The sequence below is a fragment of the Notechis scutatus genome, chromosome 1, assembly GCF_049901735.1.
Source record: "Notechis scutatus isolate UNSWTSFEM ecotype Mainland chromosome 1, rNotScu1.2, whole genome shotgun sequence".
Lineage (NCBI taxonomy): Eukaryota > Metazoa > Chordata > Lepidosauria > Squamata > Elapidae > Notechis > Notechis scutatus.
This window is the reverse complement of record NC_142009.1, coordinates 234,217,798-234,238,356: the sequence shown is the minus strand read 5'-3', so window position 1 is coordinate 234,238,356 and position 20,559 is coordinate 234,217,798. Positions and strand designations below refer to the sequence as shown.

General features: G+C 34.2%; 1 protein-coding gene across 1 annotated transcript in view; it reads right to left on the bottom strand.

The window, feature by feature from the left end:
* Positions 1-924: 924 nt before the first annotated feature.
* Positions 925-20,559, bottom strand: part of PTDSS2 (phosphatidylserine synthase 2) — a 36,802-nt gene continuing 17,167 nt past the window's right edge. The window contains exons 4-12 of the mRNA XM_026668164.2: positions 20,065-20,132; positions 18,636-18,770; positions 16,802-16,852; positions 11,916-12,029; positions 10,514-10,632; positions 9,961-10,075; positions 7,734-7,879; positions 3,871-4,056; positions 925-2,920 (exon numbers count right to left, since the gene is read on the bottom strand). Of these exons, the coding sequence (XP_026523949.1) occupies positions 2,776-2,920; positions 3,871-4,056; positions 7,734-7,879; positions 9,961-10,075; positions 10,514-10,632; positions 11,916-12,029; positions 16,802-16,852; positions 18,636-18,770; positions 20,065-20,132 (1,079 nt within the window). The 3' untranslated portion in view covers positions 925-2,775. The remainder of the gene's footprint in view (positions 2,921-3,870; positions 4,057-7,733; positions 7,880-9,960; positions 10,076-10,513; positions 10,633-11,915; positions 12,030-16,801; positions 16,853-18,635; positions 18,771-20,064; positions 20,133-20,559) is intronic.

Genomic DNA, 20,559 nt, shown 5'->3' with positions numbered 1-20,559 from the left:
ATTTTGTCGAAAGACCTGAATGAATGTGTGGGAATAAGGCAAGAAAGTAAATAAAAAGTGACTGGATTGTTCAGAGACTCTAAATGAATAAGAATGGCAATGAGTATGTGTTCAGGAGAAAAATAAATATAAGTATATGCATATTATGTATATGAAAAAGAATAAAATGAAAAGTATGACTGATTATGTTAAAAGACTGAGAGAATCAGTGAAGGCTATAAGCATAATGAGAAATTGTGAATGTGGGGTGGATTATATTAGCTAGCCTCAAAAATGGATCCCAGGAAATAATGGGCATGAAACAAAAAGAAGTAAAAGTTGAACAAAGGAAGAGAAAGTACACATCCAACTTGGAAAAGTATTAACAAAAAGATTATTCTCCCAACATGAATAGAGAATGGCAAAATAGAAAAAATCTAGTAAGTGCAGTATAGCTTTATATAAGTATAGTATAGCTTGTGTCCAGGAAGAATATGCATAGAAGATTCCCTTCTCTAGCAGGTCATTGAGAAATTTATGAATGTAAGAAACATTTACCACAGATTTGAGTATTTAGGCAGCGCATACAATAAAATAAATAGGTTTGAATTATAGAATACTTTGCACAAATATGAAGTGACAGCTGGTTGTTGAATATAGTAGAGCCTTCTATAATAGTATGATATACAGTGTATAAATAGTATGCATGAGAATAATAAAGTGCTTAAAAGTGGTTTGGTGTTAAACAGGAAATAAGACAGATTGAGATTCTGAAAAAGAAAACTGGGACATTTAAAAAACAAATACAATGACTGAATTGGTGGTGGTGAGGTAGTAGAAAAAGCAATGCAAATCTGACCTGATGGTTATGTATGTATGTAAAATTATCCACATGGGACATGAGAGCCACTTCCCTTCCCAAATAAAGTTTGTAACTCAGAAGCATACCAGCAAATACTCTTTTATTACATTTGTTCAATTTGCCATACTATAATTTTAAGACTGTTTGCATTAACATAAAGATCAGTATGAAAGTAATGGTTTGAGAGTAAATCAACTTCAATTTTGAAAACAAAAGTAGCATTTTTCACATACTTCAGTTTTTACACAATTACTTCCTCAACAAAAGAACAAAACAAAATTATTTTCAAGTTTTTCCCCATTGCACTTGTTACCACCAGAATTACATGAAAGACTTTACAATACAAAATTACAAAGAGGGGTAGAATCTACTAGTACAAAACAGATAGAGACTATGTAAATCTTAAATTGAAATGTACTAGGTACTCAATGAAGAATTTCAACCTGTGGCTTCTGGTGAGCTTTTCAACATTCATTTATATGGATTTTTCTTTTCTTTTCCTGAAAGCGTCCTTTGTTTAAGAGGAGAATATTAGTGGTATCATGGAAACAAGGCAAGGACAGACTTATTTTGCAGTTCAAGTATTATCATAAAAGGGAGCCAATATCTATGCACTGTGCTTTAAGTAGCGGCACTTTGAGATCGTACAGGGAGAAGAGGCAAGTAGAAATACAGCATTTTAGCTTATATGCATGTCCAAAGAATAAAACATTTCAAAATAAATTCCCCCAAGTCTAATTATTTGAGATCCAATTACAGTGTTAAGATAAAGATCAGTTACCTGTAAGTTAAATCGACCTAGCTGTTTTAAAAATATGAAAACAATTCAGGATGTTCATGAAACAAACATTATTTTGAGAGAATGTGTCAAGCAACACAGTTGCTGCTCTTGGTCTAGAGACTTGAGAGATGATAATATACTTCCTATCAGCATTTAGTGGCTGATTATGCCCATATCACTTGCCCGTAAATCTTCCTGCCTTAATTTCTACAACAGAGATGGGCAACTCCCATCATCCAGCACAGGTAGCCATGGTAGCTGGACTGTAGAGAACTGTTTGATAATATCTGAAAGGACACTTGGGCCCATCCCTATTGTAGACGTTTAAAAAAAAATGATTCTGAACAGCCATGTCATATATTTTGGTTTATTTGAAAGAGGAGCAAAACCTAAACACAGTCCTGGCAAGAACAATAAGTATCTCATTTGCAGAAGAATAAAACTAAGGTTCACTTTGATTCATATGACTAAGACTAGGACACATTTCTACCTGCTTTTGCCTTCGTTTTCACTATTTGGCTAATCAGCATCCTTTCTAAAGAGACGCCTTTCCTAAAGAGACAGTCGACAAAGAGGTATTTGAGAGTGTAATGTACTAGCCAGTTATTCAAAGTAAAGCACCTTTGCTTTGAGATCCAGGCAGCTAATTCAGGACTTTCAAAGGCTGGCTGCAGTAATGTACTGTGCAAATTTTGCAGTTTGTTCTCATATTTCAGTTGCATCCCTCTTTTTTGTATTGTTAAATGAATCATAAGAACATGAATATTATCACTATAGCTTAAACTAGTTTCAGCAGAAAACATCAAACTGCTTTTCACAGTGCACCCATTTATTTCATAAAACATGTTCATGATGACCCAAAAGGTAACAGTTTTCCAGAATGGGGAGGCTGCCTTTGTATCGGTTAAAGCCTCCCCAATCCTCCTCTTTATGAGGTGGCACCCACATTTACCACACTTGGTTTGAGGTTCCCCTGTGGAAGGAGCACTACTTCTACAGTTAGTTGTAAACACTTTCCTCAAAAGAGATTAAGTGGCATCTTTTCAAAAGGATTCTCACACATGAGAAAACATTGAAAATTACAAAATGAGGGAGGGTTAAACTTGCAAATCAAGAAAATCAACCCTCTTAGCCCTTCATTGATTACTCAGGATCAAAGTTTTTTCTCTCTTAGTTTATTCTTCAGGTATTCATTTACCAGTACAGATTGTCCATCACCATTGCTTAAATACTTATCCTTTCCAAATTTATGTTCTTGCTTTTGCCTTCTTATCTCTTTATACCGTAAGGTGATGTCACTGAAACAAACAAAAAAACAAAAAATGTTTCTTTTTCTTTTTTTAAAAAAAAGCAATAAACCTCTGTGACTCCTTTCTCTAAAACAATTGGAAACTAGGTTTTGAGAATATCAAGCACCTCTTAATTCTATTTAAAAAGCGCTATAAGTTTTAATCAGCCTTCCAAATAAACGAACTGGGAGATGATCCACTCTCAACCCCACCCCACCCCTTTGGAAACTTAACACAAAGAAGAAATGTATGGGCAGCACTTCAGAGCTGATCTGCAAAAAGTATTTCAGGGCATGTGGAAGAATTAATGCGAATACCTTTAAGCAACTATATCTTTTCCTGGAATCCAGTGCCGCTACATGATCCCAGTAAAAGGATTATGATCCCCAAAACATGTTTATGTGGCACCTTGAAACTGAATCCAAAGCAAGTTATCTTGCAGCCCTCCTTTCTCAGAGATGGGGAACATAAGATGGCCTAGCCAGATGGCATACACTCTGCAAACAGAACCTCATAACCTGTCCTAGGGTATGCTATGGGATATCTTTCTGTCCCATTTTTCTATTTTGATAAGAAAGAGCAAGAAATCTTTTAGTTAAGAAATTTCATTTGGGGGATTAGTCTTTCTCCTCTTCCTTTGATCTAGAATCGCCTTATTGATGAGATGGGTGGAATATACATTTAATAAATAAATAAATAAAAAATCTAATGGGAACAGACAGCATGCTTCTTTCAGAATTATAGGGCAATTAGTGTTAAATTAAGGCTTTGTTAAAGGTCTTTAATCGATGGGTTACCTGACAACAAGAATTTCTATTAGTGAGTCTCCCAACTTTGCTGTCTTGAAAATATGGATGTTTGTTCATGTGTTTAATAACTTTTATCATTGTATTTTAAAATTCCCATACAACCTAAATATTACAACCTAGCTAGACAGTCAAGAATCACATTTTGCTTACTGAATGAAAAAGCGCCAAACTGTCCAAACAAGCACAAGCATGATTCCAAGGATCCAACATTGAGTAATGTAGAAAGGGAGTGACAGTGTTAAAGTGTATGGATCATATTTTATCACTATAAGGAACTCTGTAGCTGTGATAGCAGCAACCAGCCAAGCTTGCTGACCCAACTTCTTATGGAATTTCCTGCAATAAAACAAAAGCAGTAGCATGTAGGTACAAGACCTATCTGTACCCAAAATATTATTCACAAGGCAAATCCAGAACATGTATTATCTTGAAAATTTGCTGGTTAAATTGAATTACTCCAGTTAATATCGATTATTATAAAAATGTTATCTTGAGATGCTTCTCTATACCATACCCAAGAAGCATGGCTTCAGAAGGAACTGCTTTTCGGACAGATTCTTGTGTGCCCCAAAATCAGGCTGAAATAGGTGATCTTTGGGAATAGTCTATATCCTTGTAAAAGTTTTGATGAAGTGGATTACAGTCCACAAAACATTATCCCATAAATAACAGTAAATGTCTATCATACAAATATTGATCAGCATGGTAACCCAAATTTCTACATTGATAAAACTACATTTCATATACATATGGTATATTAACCAGCCATGTTCTAGTGGTTTAGTTACAATAGACATTTGACATTTCATTCCCCAAAGCATTCCAAAACAACAAGCAAACAAGAAGAACTGTTACTTGGGCAAGATGTCTGGACAGCCGTTATGGCTTCCTCTACAACAGCAGTCTCCAACATTTCCAGCTTGGTGGCCTGGCAGGGGGAGGGAGAGGAGATGGTTCCCTGTGAGTGGGGGAGTGTGCGTGACCACATGCAGCTCCAATTGCCAAAGCAGCAGCCACGCATACTGCTCACACAAATGAGCTTTGCGCACAAGCGCGATTATCCACTGCTTCTGCAAGTGGAGTTGTGCATGTCTTCGCCCACCACTTGCGTGGCCTGGTTCCAAGGAGGCCATGGCCTGGGGGTTGAAGACCCCTGCTCTACAAAATTTGTATGTTTCTGTGTGGTTTCATGGTTCAGTTCTGGGACAAAGGGTGACAATGCTAGGAAGATTGAGCAGGATAGCGCATACTTTATACCAGGGATGTTGAAGGAAGGAATCAGGGAGGGGAGATCTATCAGCTGAGTGGACAGTATGCTGGTGCAGCAGCTTAAAGATCGGGAGGCTGGGAAGATGCTCAGAACTTTGAATAGAAAGGCATGATTAATGGGAGAAAAAGGAAGGAAGGAAGGAAGGAAGGAAGGAAGGAAGGAAGGAAGGAAGGGCAAGGCAAGGCATAGAGTAGGTGAGGATTTAAGAACAGCCAGGTTCCACAGACGCTCCCTCTTGAACAGTACTACACAATGGTACCTAAATACTCATCATTAATAGGTTCCAGGAAGTGCAATGAGTACCAAACAAATGATGTGTATGTTAAAGAATAATGTAGTGTGTCACAAGGGAGCCGCCACTAACAAGTTCTAGACTGTGTGTTGAGTAGCATACCCAGGAAGCATGGCTTCAGAAACAACTGCTTTTCAGACAGACTTTTCATGTCAAAATGCGTTGAGTACCAAATTTGATGAGTTCCAAAGTTGTTTAGTATGAAGGTACCACTGTGTTCACTGCAATATTATTACATTAATAATTTATTTATTTTTAATAAAGAAGAGAAAGTATAGCAATTTTGCATAGTTAATTATAAATAAAGAATTTTGGCAGATCATTTTAATATACCTACAAAGCAGACTTATGACACTACGAGTGAATTCTGAAGTGACATCTCTAACAAAATTCTTAAAATGTTCAGTGCCTGTTTTTAAATCTAGTACCTAGCAGTTTTTCCATTCCGTATCTAATTTCTGCTGCTTTAAACCAACACCCTGGAAAAATCTACACGAGGGAATGCTGGAAACAATAGCAACTGCTACAGCAAGGAATATCCTATAGCTTTTTAATCTATTTCTTAACACAAAGAATCCTGCTAAACTGGCTTGTTACATTTCTCCAACTATAACCTTGTATTCGGTATCACCAAACCAAATACAGTAAAACCTCCAGAATTGACCACCTCCCTACCCTGACCACCACCCTAATTTTCATAGACCGGACACACACTATATGTACACAATAGAAAGCCAACTTCTCTATATTGACCACCCCTGTAAGTTGTTTTTTGACCACCTGGAGCTTTACACACAGTATTAATTTACTCTCTATAACTTGACTGGTTGAGTCCAATCTGCACCAAGGGCAACGTAAGTGAAATGCAGAATTGGTAACAATGAATTTTTTTCAAGAAGAATGTCAAAGAATACAGTATCTTTTACTTTGATCCGGCAGTAAAGATGACAACATTTTTAATGCTGATGAGTTTGGATTCTTTTTCAAGGCAATGTCTAAAGAAGCCTTGTTATGAGGGTGACAAATGTAAGAATTGAAAACTCTCTATCTGAATGTCTGAAAATTTGAAGAGCGTTCAATGAGCAATTTAGCATCTGAAAGTAGTCTTTTATTTTAAAGAAGTTACATAAATCAGTTAGCTGCCTACAGAATGGTGTGCTAGAATAGAAGGGAGGAAAATCTTCATTAATCTTTGAAAATACTCAGAAACAGAAATATGTCTTTATGTATATTTTATAAAGGAATAATTCTGTAGACAGTTTGCTTTTAATTTCCTCCTACTAAGAAGTGTAGGACTGAGGAGATTCTTATGTTTGTGCAGAAATTGAAACTTTAGTGGAATTGGGAAATACTAACAGTAGTCACTTTCTCCATAATAAAAGTTAAGAAAGGTAGGAAATTGCTACATATGGCTTCATTTTGGGGGATCTTTTCCTTTGATTTCCATTTCTTCTATTGGCACAGAATACAGTGAATTGGTAATGAGGCGTTGGTGACTGATGAAACTTCCTTTTTCCAATGTTATGCCATGTGGTTGAACAGAGGGCAAAAGAATAAAAGATATATTCTTTTTCAACTCAAACACAACTCAAATGGACCAGAATACTGAGAGAAGTGAAACCTTTTCTCTGAAGCAGAAAGTGTATTCCATATCAGTAAGTTCAAAATGAGGGGTCAGGGAAAGGTCTGAATGTCATTGCTCAATATCCTGAAATCCAACTAAAGTAATCATCTTTAGCCATTCTTCCCTGCTCTGGGAATCAAAGACCAACAAGTGATCTTCATAAAACATTGGAATCCTAGATACTAAGCACAAATATTTATCTGATCCTCAGAGATAAAACAGTATGCTGAAAAGTTGTGGGGTTAACCAGTTTGCTTCATTATCACTAAACTTAAAACAAAATTACAACAAAACAAAAATCAATTAGATGGATCTGTGTTCTAGCATTTGATAACAGAAATAACAAACAATAAGCAGGCAGGTGTTTACTTCATGCATTGCTCAGTGAGGCCATACTGCTGCAAAATTTGAATACTGTAAAGTGCATTTATAATGTCAGAAAACCTAGAGTACAAAAATCTCTAGGGTAAATCCAGGTTTAACAACATCCACAGGCTAAGACATTGCTTTTAAAACACTCTCTGAAATTTTCCTATGCAAAAACTAATTGCATTCCAATTAGTTTGAATCATAAGCCTCCTAATTCAAACTGTTGTGCACTGTCATACATTTGAAAATGGCATGCAGCAAAGTAATGTAGTAGAGCAGAAATGTTAGTTTGTCAAGCATTATATGTCTGAGGCCTGCAAAAAATATGGTATATTTTCCTTGAAATAACAGATGGATTCATTCTTTATGTTGGTGAATAATGTTTCTCAACAATTTGCAGGAAACACCCCCAGTTCTAAAAATAAAGCAACTGGGTTTAAATAAAAGAAATAACTTACGGATCGTCCATGAAATCATAGATCTCTCTCATGGCTACTCCTCCCACATTCACATAAAAGACAAGTCGCAGCAGGACCAAGTAGTGTTCTGGAGGCATCCATAGAACAAATTTCAAGTAAAATGTGTTCAACTCTGCCAATAAAAACTGACACAGACCATTCAATCACTTAGGAGATTTCCTGTTATTCAAACCTAAAATATGTCACAATTCTGCAAAGTATATGAATTTGAATGAAATGTCTTGCCAAAGAAATACTACCCTGTTTCTCCAACAATACGGCCTCCCCCAATAGGAAGTCCCAGCATGTTTTATAGGCATGAAATGAAATTAAGCCCCTCCCCCCAAATTAAGGCCTATATTAAAACATGCGAAATGGGGGGAATGGTGGGGGGGGGGCCCTTGCCATTAGGAAGTACTTTTGTTGCACACCCGGATATGGTGCTGCCTGCGTTGACCCCGATACGAAGTGCCCCACCAACGCTGAGGTCAACATCCAAGCCGTCGCCGCCTGCCCGAAGATGCAAGGGGGGGGGGAATTAAGTCACCCCCGAAAAGACGGCCTAGCCATTTTTTCGGGGCTCAAAAAAAAATAAGACCCGGCCTTATTATATGAGAAACACGGTATTAAAGTTAACAAGGTAGGGTTTCCATAAAACAATGTTAAAAAATAAAGGTGTATTTTTAATCATTATTACCTAGATCTTCTTGGATGCTGCTATTTCCCTATTCTCATCTAGTATAGAATGGAAATTTGATAAAATAACCAGGTATTTTAATGTCTAAATGAGAATGTGGTTGTCCATGCAGCCACTACTGACGTTCTGTATTCAAACTTATGGAAATGAATTGTTAAGAAAAAATGTAATTATTCAGTACAAAGTTACAAACTTAAAACCTCACAGTGATTCTAACCTCCTAATCATACTATTTTAAGATGGCCACTTCTTTCACATAGATTCAAAAAAATCAAACTTTTAAACAAGTGTACTCAAACAATAGATCAATATTCAAGATGACTTTTTTTTTTTTTTTTTTAGCTTATGGCACATGTTAGCCAGGGATCACCAAGGTGGCTGGCTACCTCTGTGAAAGGAATTTTTTCAGGCAATGTTACCTTTACCCGAGGGATGCCATCCTGAAAGCTGGTAGGCAATCAGGGGAGGCTCCTTTCTTGTCCCTATGCGGTTTATTCGCTCACGGAAATTGAGCCACCAACCTCAGTGGTGCGCAGGCCCAGCGTCTTACCATGTGAGCCACTGTGTGACTAATTTTGACAAATGCAGGAAAAATGTTCTTTACTTCCTTTCTTTTCTCCCAGATAAATGTTTGTATTTTATTAAACAGAGAACACAAGCACATTCTTGTCTCTAATTATGGAATCATAATTACCTTTTCTTCCCTACCAGTTGTCCTATTGAAGTTCTACCAATTATGTGCATGTTTCTCCTTCCCGTGGCCTTTATTACCAGGAAATCATTTACTTACAGTCAGGGGTGGTATTCAGCCTGTTCGGATCGATTCGGGCAAACTGGATGTTAAATTTATATCTGGTTCGCTGAACCATAATTGAACTGACCGGCTGGCCCCACCCACCCTGCCCCTCCCCTCCCAGGAGTCTCCATGTGGCCCATTTTGGATGCAGGTAAGTGCAGGATCCTCATGGAGGCTCTGGGAGGATGAAAAATGGGCCTCCCGGAAGTTCCGGAAGTCCAGAAACAGGCCTGTTTCCTGCTTCCGGAGGGCCTGCAGAGCCCGGGGGTGGCCATTTTCGCCCTCCCAGAGACTCAAGGAAAGCCTCCAGAGTCTGGGGAAGGCGAAAAACGAGCCTCCTGGAAGTTTTGGTAGGCCATACCCACACCCATCCAGCAACCAGGCAGAGAACCAGTTGCTGGGATTTTTGAATCCCACCCCTGGCTTACAGTATAATAAATACTGAAATAAAATGTTTCTTGTATGTGAAAATTCATCCCTTAGCCTACACAATTTATATATCATTTAGCATTTATATAGTCTTCTAAATTAAATGGGACCATCGTGGCCTCTTCCTTCCTTTTCTTTATTTTGCTCTTAGCACGAAAGCAGGAATTCTGGGAGATAAACTGTATTTGTATTATGTCAAACAGGGAGTCTGGGGGAAAAGCAAGAAATCTTTTTACAGTATTTAAAAAAAATAAAAAAACTATTTGAAATACTTATATTAGTTCATTGAAAGAAATTACCCTTACAATAAAAATAATACCACACACTGCTAGCCATCTGCGAAGGCTGGATGCTGGCTTCCACTCAAATTTAACCCAACTGTATGGTGTGAATTGAAAGGCAATTCTCTTCATTTTACCTCTGGAGGGGAAATTAAAAATATCTCATGTTAATTTTTTAAAAACTTCCTGAAAACACTGAAAATGTTAAAATAGCATAAATAGCAAAAACCCAGAAGTAATGCAGAAACTAAAATCCAAAACAAAACAAAACAAAAAGGTTTGGGAATATATAGAAGCATTTTTGTAATTTAAAACATAAAATAATACTTTATACAACTATGTTCAACATTTCTACCTAAAAAGAAATTTGTATAAATGGTAATAATCCATCATTAACATATTATTTAATTTATTTCACAAACATACCATTTCATAATATTTATGAAACTTATAATTATTTATTTATCCCAGATTAAAACTATTCAATCTTAGTTTAGGATTCATTAGTATAAAGGTGATAAAGTTATTAGATTTGCATTTTTTTGCTTTAAGTATAAAAATTTGTAACTGAACATACTTATATGTGTGAATATTCCAAAGTCCTTGCCATTTATATGTTTTCAAAGAAAGCCACCCCAGTGTCTTCATTCCGCAGTAAATACCAAGTCCGTTGCATAAGATTACATCCATAATCCACTACAAATAATAATGATTTAATGATTCATCACAATGTCTACATAACTTGTGACTATAGCAATAATGGTACTGCAATTTCTACACATAATATGCATAACACACACACACAAACACATTGCCCTTATAAAATACTAAATTGTACTTTAAAATAGCAATTATATATAACCAATATTTTGGCAAAGCAGATAGCTTCTAAGCCCATAAAATGATTTCTACAGAATTATCATGTTATCTTCTCAACAGAAAATGATAAAAAGAATTCTATCCTACTCATTTTTCAGTTTTCCATCCATTATTCAGTTTGTTATTTTCTATATTAACCAGCTTAGATATATATCCTCAATTTTTAGTTGTCAAATTTGGGTTAGTCTGACACTTTTTTCTGAATATTTCTTTTTATCAAAACATATAATTTGTTCTCTCCCTAGACTTGCACATTTCACTTCATCTTTTGATTCTTTCCTTGATGATTTTTTGTTCAGTTCAGAATGCATCATTTAATGAAAATAAAACTTTTATTTATAAATGTCATTATTACTATTCTTTCCCTCCCTCCCTCCCACTCTCTCTATGACTAGCACAAGATCTCCAGCTGGTTTTGTGCCTAAGGAGGGACTAGAACTCACAGATGCCATAACCACTACAGTAGTCCTATGATCTTATAATCATTTGTTTAATGATAGTTCAAAATTACAACAGTGCTAAAAAAAGGTGATTTATGACTGGTCCTTGAAATTACAACCATTGCATCACCTATGTGGTCAGGTTATCATGATTTACAAACCTTCCCAGCTGGTTTCCAACAAGCAAAATCAATGGGGGAAACTGGATTCACTTAACAATTGCATGATTTATTTCATGACCAGATAATTTTTTAACAAGCATGGTGATTAACTTAATCACCATTTAAAAAAAAACAGTTATCAAATCGGTTTAGGTCATGTGATGACATAGATGTGACTGAAATTATGGTCCCAGTTGTGATCTTAAGTTCAGGACTACCCAAACTGGCTCTCAGGTTCATGTGTATCTGTATTTAATATAACATTATAAATAAAAGAAACTGCTGATCATTTTCATGTATCCGAGGACATCAGAGTTCAATGCTAGATGATCTCTAGAAAAAAAGAGTCTATAAAAATTACTCTTGCCCAAGTTACTCATATTTAATTAGTAACTAAACCCTGTGAAATGGGTTTTTGAAAAATGAATTTGCATCACTATATGAAATAATTTTTAAAAAGAAAGTAAATAACTTTTTAAAGAAAGTACTTAATACTTACATGATCCCACCAACATTCACTGAAATTTGGAAGCTGATGTTCTAGACTGTACTCCAGAAACTCAAACATTACACTGATAATCATGCACATCCACCAATCCCGAATCATTAGTGTCTAAGCAAATTATGAAAGAAGAAAGTTATTTACAGATCAGTCCAAATTTGCATTATCTAATATTGAAGAAAAAAAATTCTGACATTTAACTTGTGAATAGGAGTGGTAAATGTTTACCACTGTTTTCAAGCATTATATATCTGCACTAATTTATGATATTTTAAAATAAACATCAATATTCATTCTCATGTGCAATGCAACGTATCATTACTTACTAAGCAATTTACTTGCCAATGTTTCTTGAATGCTACTTTCCCTAATTATTTGCATTTTATATGCACAGGTTTGATTGCAAAGTTCAAAGGATAATAGTATTCTATTCATGTATTAAGTGAAAAAAACATAAATTAAGAAAGATGGTGTTAAAATGTGAATCAAATTATTTTTTTCTCCAGCTTTGTTTATAATATATTGTAGATAGAATGCCAGTACTCCTCGGAAGTGTATATTTTTCTGAACTGTCTGATTACTTTCTTCCATCTCTAGTTATGTAAATCTTTGTCAATGAATACTTTCTACTTGGATTGCATTTTTCACTGTGTTTAAAATGACACAGTAATGTTCTTTGGATAGATCATTTAAAAAAATATAAAATAAATATTCTTAATGATTTAGGTTAGAAGTGCAAATTTTCCAAAGAGCTGACTGTTATACCAGTCCAATAAAATAGTATGTTACAACAGTACAACTGTTAGCATTTCTAATACCAAAAGCAATTTAATAATGGAGTTGGAATAATGAGGATGTAATATAAAGTTTCTTGTATTCTGATAAATGATATTTTAGGTGAAGGAATGCTATTTGATATTGGGAAATACAGAATTATGCAAGCATTCAAATCAATGAACTGTGGACATCTGTACACAAATTATATGCATGCTGAACATAACCTTTGAACATTACTCATGCAGAGTTATTACTAAACAAGAACTTTCCAGAATTATGCTGAAATCAAATACTTAAGATATAATTTCTGATGACAATTATTGACAAGTAGAATATAGGGCAATAGGAATATGTAAATTTTTACTGCAGAATACACACTACAATGTAGTACTTTCAAATAGTAGCATAAAATGTTAGCTTAAAAGTAGAAAATTGTCTTCTTGTGCCAACATTCTCAAACTAACATTCCATATACATTTTCCAACTTCATAAATGCCTGAAATTATTAGCTAACTAAAGGTGAAAAATGTTTGCTTCAAGTATCTATCAAAATGATGTATTTCAATTACATTCTAGAAAACCCATGGGAAGGATTACGACTTTAAAATTGGCCTCAGGTAATATCAATTCCAACTGTAAAGCAGAACAAAGGTTACTTTCTCAGTATTTATCGTATGTGTAATCACTATCTTTAAAAGTTAAGGCAGTGAAAGAAGGTATAATAGTGTTTTTAAAATTCATCTCCACAGGACTGTACACAATTGAACTGACAGCTAGTTACATATAGGTAGTCCTTGAATTATGAACACAATTGAGCCCAAAATGTTTGTTGCTAAGCAAAATAGTTAAGTGAGTTTTGTCCCATTTTATAACCTTTCTTGCCACAGCTGTTAAGTGAATCATGGCAGTTGTTAAGTGAATCATTTGGTTATTAAGCGAATCTGGCTCTTCCTATTAACTTTGCTTGTTAGAAGCTGGCTCTGCTATAATAGAAGTGAATATTTTGTAATCGGTATTTAACAGTGAAATCGGCCTATAATTATGTATATTATATAGCAAGTAGACTAAAAAGAATGTTAAATGAGCATATATATGAAGATCAAAATGGATTTCTCCCAACCTGAAAAACAAATTGCACTTATGTTTTTAGATGCAGAGAAGGCCTTCGATAATTTAAATTGGCAATTTTTAATCCAAAAAATTTATAATATGAATTTAGGCACCAAATTTGAAAATATTATAACAACCATTTATGATACACAACAGGCTAATATTATAATAAACGGGTAATATACCCGCCCAATAAAAATAGAAAAAGGAGTCAGACAGGGCTGCCCACTCTCACCCCTGCTCTTCATATTATCATTAGAAGCATTACTAATGCGAATTAGACAGAACCCAGACATAAAAGGATTAAAGGTTAAGAAAGAAGAATATAAGTTGCAAGCGTTTGCGGATGATATGATTTTTTTCATTGAGGAACCAATAGAAAGAGGACAAAAATTGATGAATGAATTAGAACAATTTGGAGCAGTAGCAGGACTTAAAATTAATAGGAAGAAAACAAAATTAATGACTAAAAATTTAACAGAAAAACAGAAAATAGAACTAGAAGAAGTTATGGGAATACAAGTGATAAAGAAAGTTAAATACTTAGGAATATGGTTGACAGCACATTGTAAGACACTTAAGGAAAATAATTATGATAAATTGATGCAACAGGTAAAGAAGGATTTAGAAACATGGGGCAAGCTGCAACTTTCTTTATTAGGCAGGATTGCTGCTATTAAAATGAATATTCTTCCAAAATTCCTAAATATATTTCAGACGATCCCAATCAAAGTACACAATTTTTTTTTGAAGAACTTAATAACTGTAAAATTTATCTGGCAAGGGAAAAAATCTAGAATAAATTTAAAGGCAATGCAGGATATGAAGAGCAGGGGAGGGCTGGCACTTCCAAATTGGGAGTTTTATTATAGTGCAGCCTCTTTAGTATGGTTGAAGGAATGGGTGAATTTAACCAATAAGAGAATATTATTCTTAGAAGGCCATGACTTGCAGAGGGGGTGGCATGCTTTTTTATGGGATGTAGGGAAAACTAGCCAGAAATATTTTCACAGACACCTAATCAGAGACTCATTATTAACTAATTGGAAGAAAATATGGAAAAAACACTATTTAAAAATACCAATTTGGATTTCAACAATGGAGGCGATGATTCACCCAAATAATCTGGATATCACTAAAATGATTAAATATAAGGACCTATTGGATACACAAGGGAATTTGAAATCGCGGCAAGAACTTCAAGAGCGGGGACTAAAAATTGATCAGTGGGCATATCTTCAAATTCAAAGTAGATATAAACAGGACAAGAAAGAATTTGGAATTAACAATAAACTCCAGCAATTAGATAAAATTTTATTAGGATCAGGCAAAAAAAATATAACAAAATTTTATAATTATTTATTAGAAGTAGAATTAGAAGAAGAAATTGTAAAAGGGAACATGATAGCCTGGAGTAGGAATATAGGACGTAGCATCACCATAACAGAATGGGAAAAGGTCTGGGGTAGAAATAATAAAATTACAAAATCGGTAGCATACAAAGAAAACGCCTATAAAATGTTTTATAGATGGCACCTTCCTCCTTCGAGTTAGCGAAGATGCACCCCAATATGAGTCCGAATTGCTGGAAATGCAAAAAAAAAAAAAAAAAAAAGAGGGAACTTTTTTCCATATGTGGTGATCCTGTACAGAAGCTCAAAAATATTGGCAGAAAAGTAGAAATTGGCTGGAAGAAATGACAAGAGAACAGATCGAATTCAAACCAGAGTCCCTTCTGTTAGGGTTCTTTGATAAACAAATATCAAAAAAAGTGAAATATATAATAATACACATTTTGACAGCGGCCAGATTGGCTTTTGCACAATGTTGGAAGCAGCCTCATGTTCCATCAGAGGAGATGATCATTCAAAAAATTTCAAGTTGTGCAGAAATTGACAAATTAACTTTGGCATTAAAAAATAAAGACACTTCAATATACTACAACAGCTGGAACTGCTGGTACAAATGGATAGACCAAAGATAGACTTCACACTAAAAGGCAAAAGAGGATAGGATAAATCCATAGTAGTGATACACAGATATAAGGATTAGGTGTGTGTATATGGCATAAAATAAGGATAAAAAAGATGTCTTACAAACTGTTGAAGATGAGAATGTTTTAAATTGTTTTCTATTGTTTTCTATTTTCTTCTCCCTTTCTTCTTTTTCTCTCTTTCATTTATGTATGTGTTGTTGGTTTGTTTTAATTGTAAAATCAATAAAATTAAAAAAAGAAGAAGCTGGCTCTGAAGGTCACAAACAGTGATCACATGACCCTAGGACAGTGGATCTGTCATAAATACATGACAGCTGCCAAGAGCCCAATTTTTGAACATGTGACCATGGGGATGCTTGCAATGATGGTTAAGTGTAAAAACTAGTCATGTCACTTTTTCAGTGCTATTGTAACTTCAAAGAGTCACTAAATGAATGGTAGTAAGTCAAGAACTACCTGTATACCTGAACTGGTTTTCTGTCAGCATGCACCATCACAATATAGAGGAGGTCAGCTTTGCCATTATGATAGTAAAAAGAGTAGCCTTCATAGATGTATTACAAAGTTATAGTCAATGGTGACTAGAAGTTTAAGGCTTAAAATAAATTTGAGTAATTATGAAGATAAAAGATTGTTTCTTAGCTATGAAAACATAATCAACAACTTCTCAGCAATAATTATAAAGCAGGACTGCTTCATTTCTCTGTTTAATATACTTTGTATATTAACAGAGGAAATAGTGACACATTTGTGTCCATTAGTTTAATCTTAACATAGCTAGCTGTTTTAAGTCTTATATTAAAATATCTTAATACCTTAATTGATTAAGATTTAAAGATATTCAACAGTAAAACAGAATTTTACTGTCAGAAATTTATTTAAAAAATAATTTAGATGACCAGCGATAATAATAAAGAATAAGAAACACTTGTAGTACTGACAACCAATGGGACCTCAGAACTATAGTAAGAAATTAAGCAAAGAAAGGGCCAATTCTCACCTTTAAGTACCAACCAAGGAAATGAGCAGGAACAAATCCATCTAGTTTATCCTGTAATTCATGTAGATTATACAGATTAGAGTTATTTTCTATGTAATAAAAGGAATCAACATAAATGATGACAATGATGACTGAAGCATATACTGTATTTCCATATGCAACATGAAACATCTTCGCAATGTTTTCAAAGTATTTGTTAAATGGTTAAAAAAATAATTTTTACATCTCACATCTAATGTAAATTTTTTTCTAATAGATTAATAATGTTCCTTTTTCAATTTTTATAAACTATCCGGAAGATGAAAAATGGGTGCTTATCTTAGATAATACAATAGCTGACTGTGTAATGTTCTTGAGATTTTAAATTCTCTGTTGTGTATACAGAAAACCTCAGGCAAACATGATTGTCTTAACTTTCAAAAAATGAACCTTTGTACCTTTGAGCCACGAATCTAGAAATACAGCATGAGTCCCAATCTGTTCTTTAGATCTGAGCAATCAATGTTTTGGATCAGCTTTTTATTCCATAAAAAGGAAAAGCTTTACTAAAATATTACATTTTTATAGATTCAGCAGCCAACACACTGTAGTTTACAAAGATGGATTTTCAACAGTAGATAATAGATATAGATTTCCTTTAATTTACTTTACAAGTGTGGGAGTAATTACATAATTTAAGTCAACTCTTAATATACAATTATGGAGGAATGGAGAGGTTAGAAGATAGTTACAGGAACATGCATACATTTTGCATTACAAAAAAATCCACATTTAATATAACATAATTTATACATAAATGTATAAAATTAGAAAACATCTTTATCTTTGTTCTGCATTTGGTTAGTTAAGAAAAAATGAACAACAACAAAAAAACAAAGCCATATGCAAGGCAGTAATGTCTTAGCTCCCATGCATAGAAAATGACTTTTATGGGTTTCAAAATTTTACTACAGATAATCCTCATTTAGCAACCACCTTGGATAGCAACCATTCACAAATACAATGGTAATAAATGCTTTCCACTCTGAGCATTTATGACAAAAAAGGTCTTTAATGTGAAACAGATTAAGCCCTGGTCAGTTTCATTCAGCAGCTATGAGGTCTGGAGTCTTTTCATAATTAATAAAGGTCATAGTGACCTTGTTAACTCGTAGTTAATTCTTTTTAAGGAAATCCTGCACTGAGAAGCAGCTCAGGAAGAAACTGTTTAAACAATTTCTCCACCTTGCAGTGGAGCAAAAAAAAAAAAAAAGGTGGGGGGAGGAATCAGGTACAGGACATTATGCGAGATAACTTTATCTAAATGAGACAGCAACAATCAGTGATCCTCACAGCATCTCTTTCTGAGAGAGGTGTTCACTTACCAATCACTTTGTTTAATGTCCAGGGTGTTGAACCAACTGCAGTCACTAAACAAGGACTACCTGCAGTCTGTCTACCGAGTTAAAATTTGCTTTGAAAGAAATGAAGCCTGAAATTCTCAGAAAGATGCATTGGAACTCATCTGTGGAATTGTTGAAGACAGACTCTGTTATGAAACAACTGATGTTATTTCATAACAACATCACTTGTTGAAACAATTATCAACAATTATCAGGCATCCATGGTAATCAAAGAAGTACAAAATCCTAGGACAGGGCTGTCAAACTTCTGCAAGCCAGATGTATCACGCGCTGGCCATGCCCACACCCAGTTTAGCAAAGGGGAAATAAGTCCCAATACATCACGTGGCATTATACATCACATGACACCGCCATGATGTGAGTCTGACACCCCTGTCCTAGGATATAAAGATATTATTAAATGAATACAATATCTCCATTTAGTATCTTACCCAAATATTGTGAAAGGCATCTGTATCATTATTGGGGTCATACATAAGGCAATTTCCACCATAGTCTCTTTCTGGCAAAGGGACTCCTAAATTAGGATCAATAAATTTCATAAACTGTCTTCCATCATGTACAGTCTGCAAAATTAAATACATGTTCAAGAACATCAACATTTCTTTTAAAAAGTTATATTTGTTAAATTGGCAATACAAAAAGTATATACATATATAATGGCCACCCAATATATATATATATATATATATATATATATATATATATATATATATATATATATATATATATATATATATATATATATATATATATATGTTTTCTGAGGTTCTCGCGGTATTTGTATGTGGATCTTTGGTTATTCGGGTTTTCTCCAGCGTAAGATTGGAAGTATCTGAGGCACGTTTGATGAAGTCTCATTCATCATCTTCAGGCTTCTGTCTTCAGCTCTGTGCTTCTCAGAGTGAGAAGCACAGAGCTGAGGCCTGAGGATGAATGAGACTCACAGCATGAAGATACTTCAATCTTCGAGAAGATCCATATATATATATATATATATATATATATATATATATATATATATATATATATATATTATGTTTTCTTAAGTTTTCGATACTTCCATGTATCTTAGCGGGTATTTTGAAACCGTGGAAAATAATCAACAAGATCCATATATATATATATATATATATATATATATATATATATATATATATATATATATATATATATATACACACACACACACATACATACATACATACATACATACATACATACATACATTGTAATTATTTGACAGGCAGTGCTCTTTTTTTGCATATCTAAGTATTTGATTGTCCCTCAGCTATACTCTCCTTCTGTTAGCAGATAGCCCTAGCCAGTATCAGCAGAGATTGAACCAACATGTATTGTTTAATTGGCTAATGCAGTCTTGAATTCTTTGCATTTCTTTAAACAAGCCATTTGCAGGAATATGAGGTAGTTTGAAAGGATCGAATGAAATAAGCCTAAAACAAGTATCCAGAATGATGGTATCTGGTTCCTAATTCCACACAAAATATGGCTGTTCCAAACTTGAAATGTTGTGTATGCTTTTTTCTAGTTATCTAAATTTCTTTCTTCAGTTCTTTTTAGGGTCTGGGTAGCCATTATATAGGCCAGTCACTCTGTATGTTGTGGGAAAATAGGAGAAAAGAGTATTAGGTATGCTTACTGCCTTGGTTAACCAAAATATATTAAAAATGGGAGGGGATATTATAATAATAACAGTCAGATGGACTATTGGAATGATGTCACTTATGCATTTGTATGCAATATGCTTTCATGGTAAGAAGAGAAGCCAATGGTTATGATCTCTACTTTTTATCTCTTAAGGTTTTCTTTAAAATACTATATAAACTTTACATTTCTTACCTGAAAAAGTATGAAGATGAGAAAAAGCTCATAGACAACACTGACGCATAGCCAAAACCTCCAGTAAGCTAGAACAAATTAACAAATGTAAATATATTATAGCTGGGCATAAGGCTGAACTAGTACATATAGAATCTTTAGGAACAAGAAGCTTTGTTTGTATGGAATTGTATGTGCTTTGAAGGAAGTATACAAAGTTAAAAATAAAAATGCAGAAGGCCCAAATGACTAACTGGAAAAGGTTAGTTAAATCAATTACTGAGAAAATTCATCCATATTTTGGGGATTTACAATCCACTCATTCCCAAAAAGAGATTTGAGGCAGCAAAATACTGTGGAATATTTTGATCAATTCTTATGAATTAAATTTTAATGGGCTCCTTGCCTTAGCTTTTTGTTCTATATCCAACTGTAGTTTTATTACATATTTTTAAAATTATTAATAAAAATGAAACAAGGTTCAAAGTAGGTCAAAATACTCTTGCAACTTGGCTA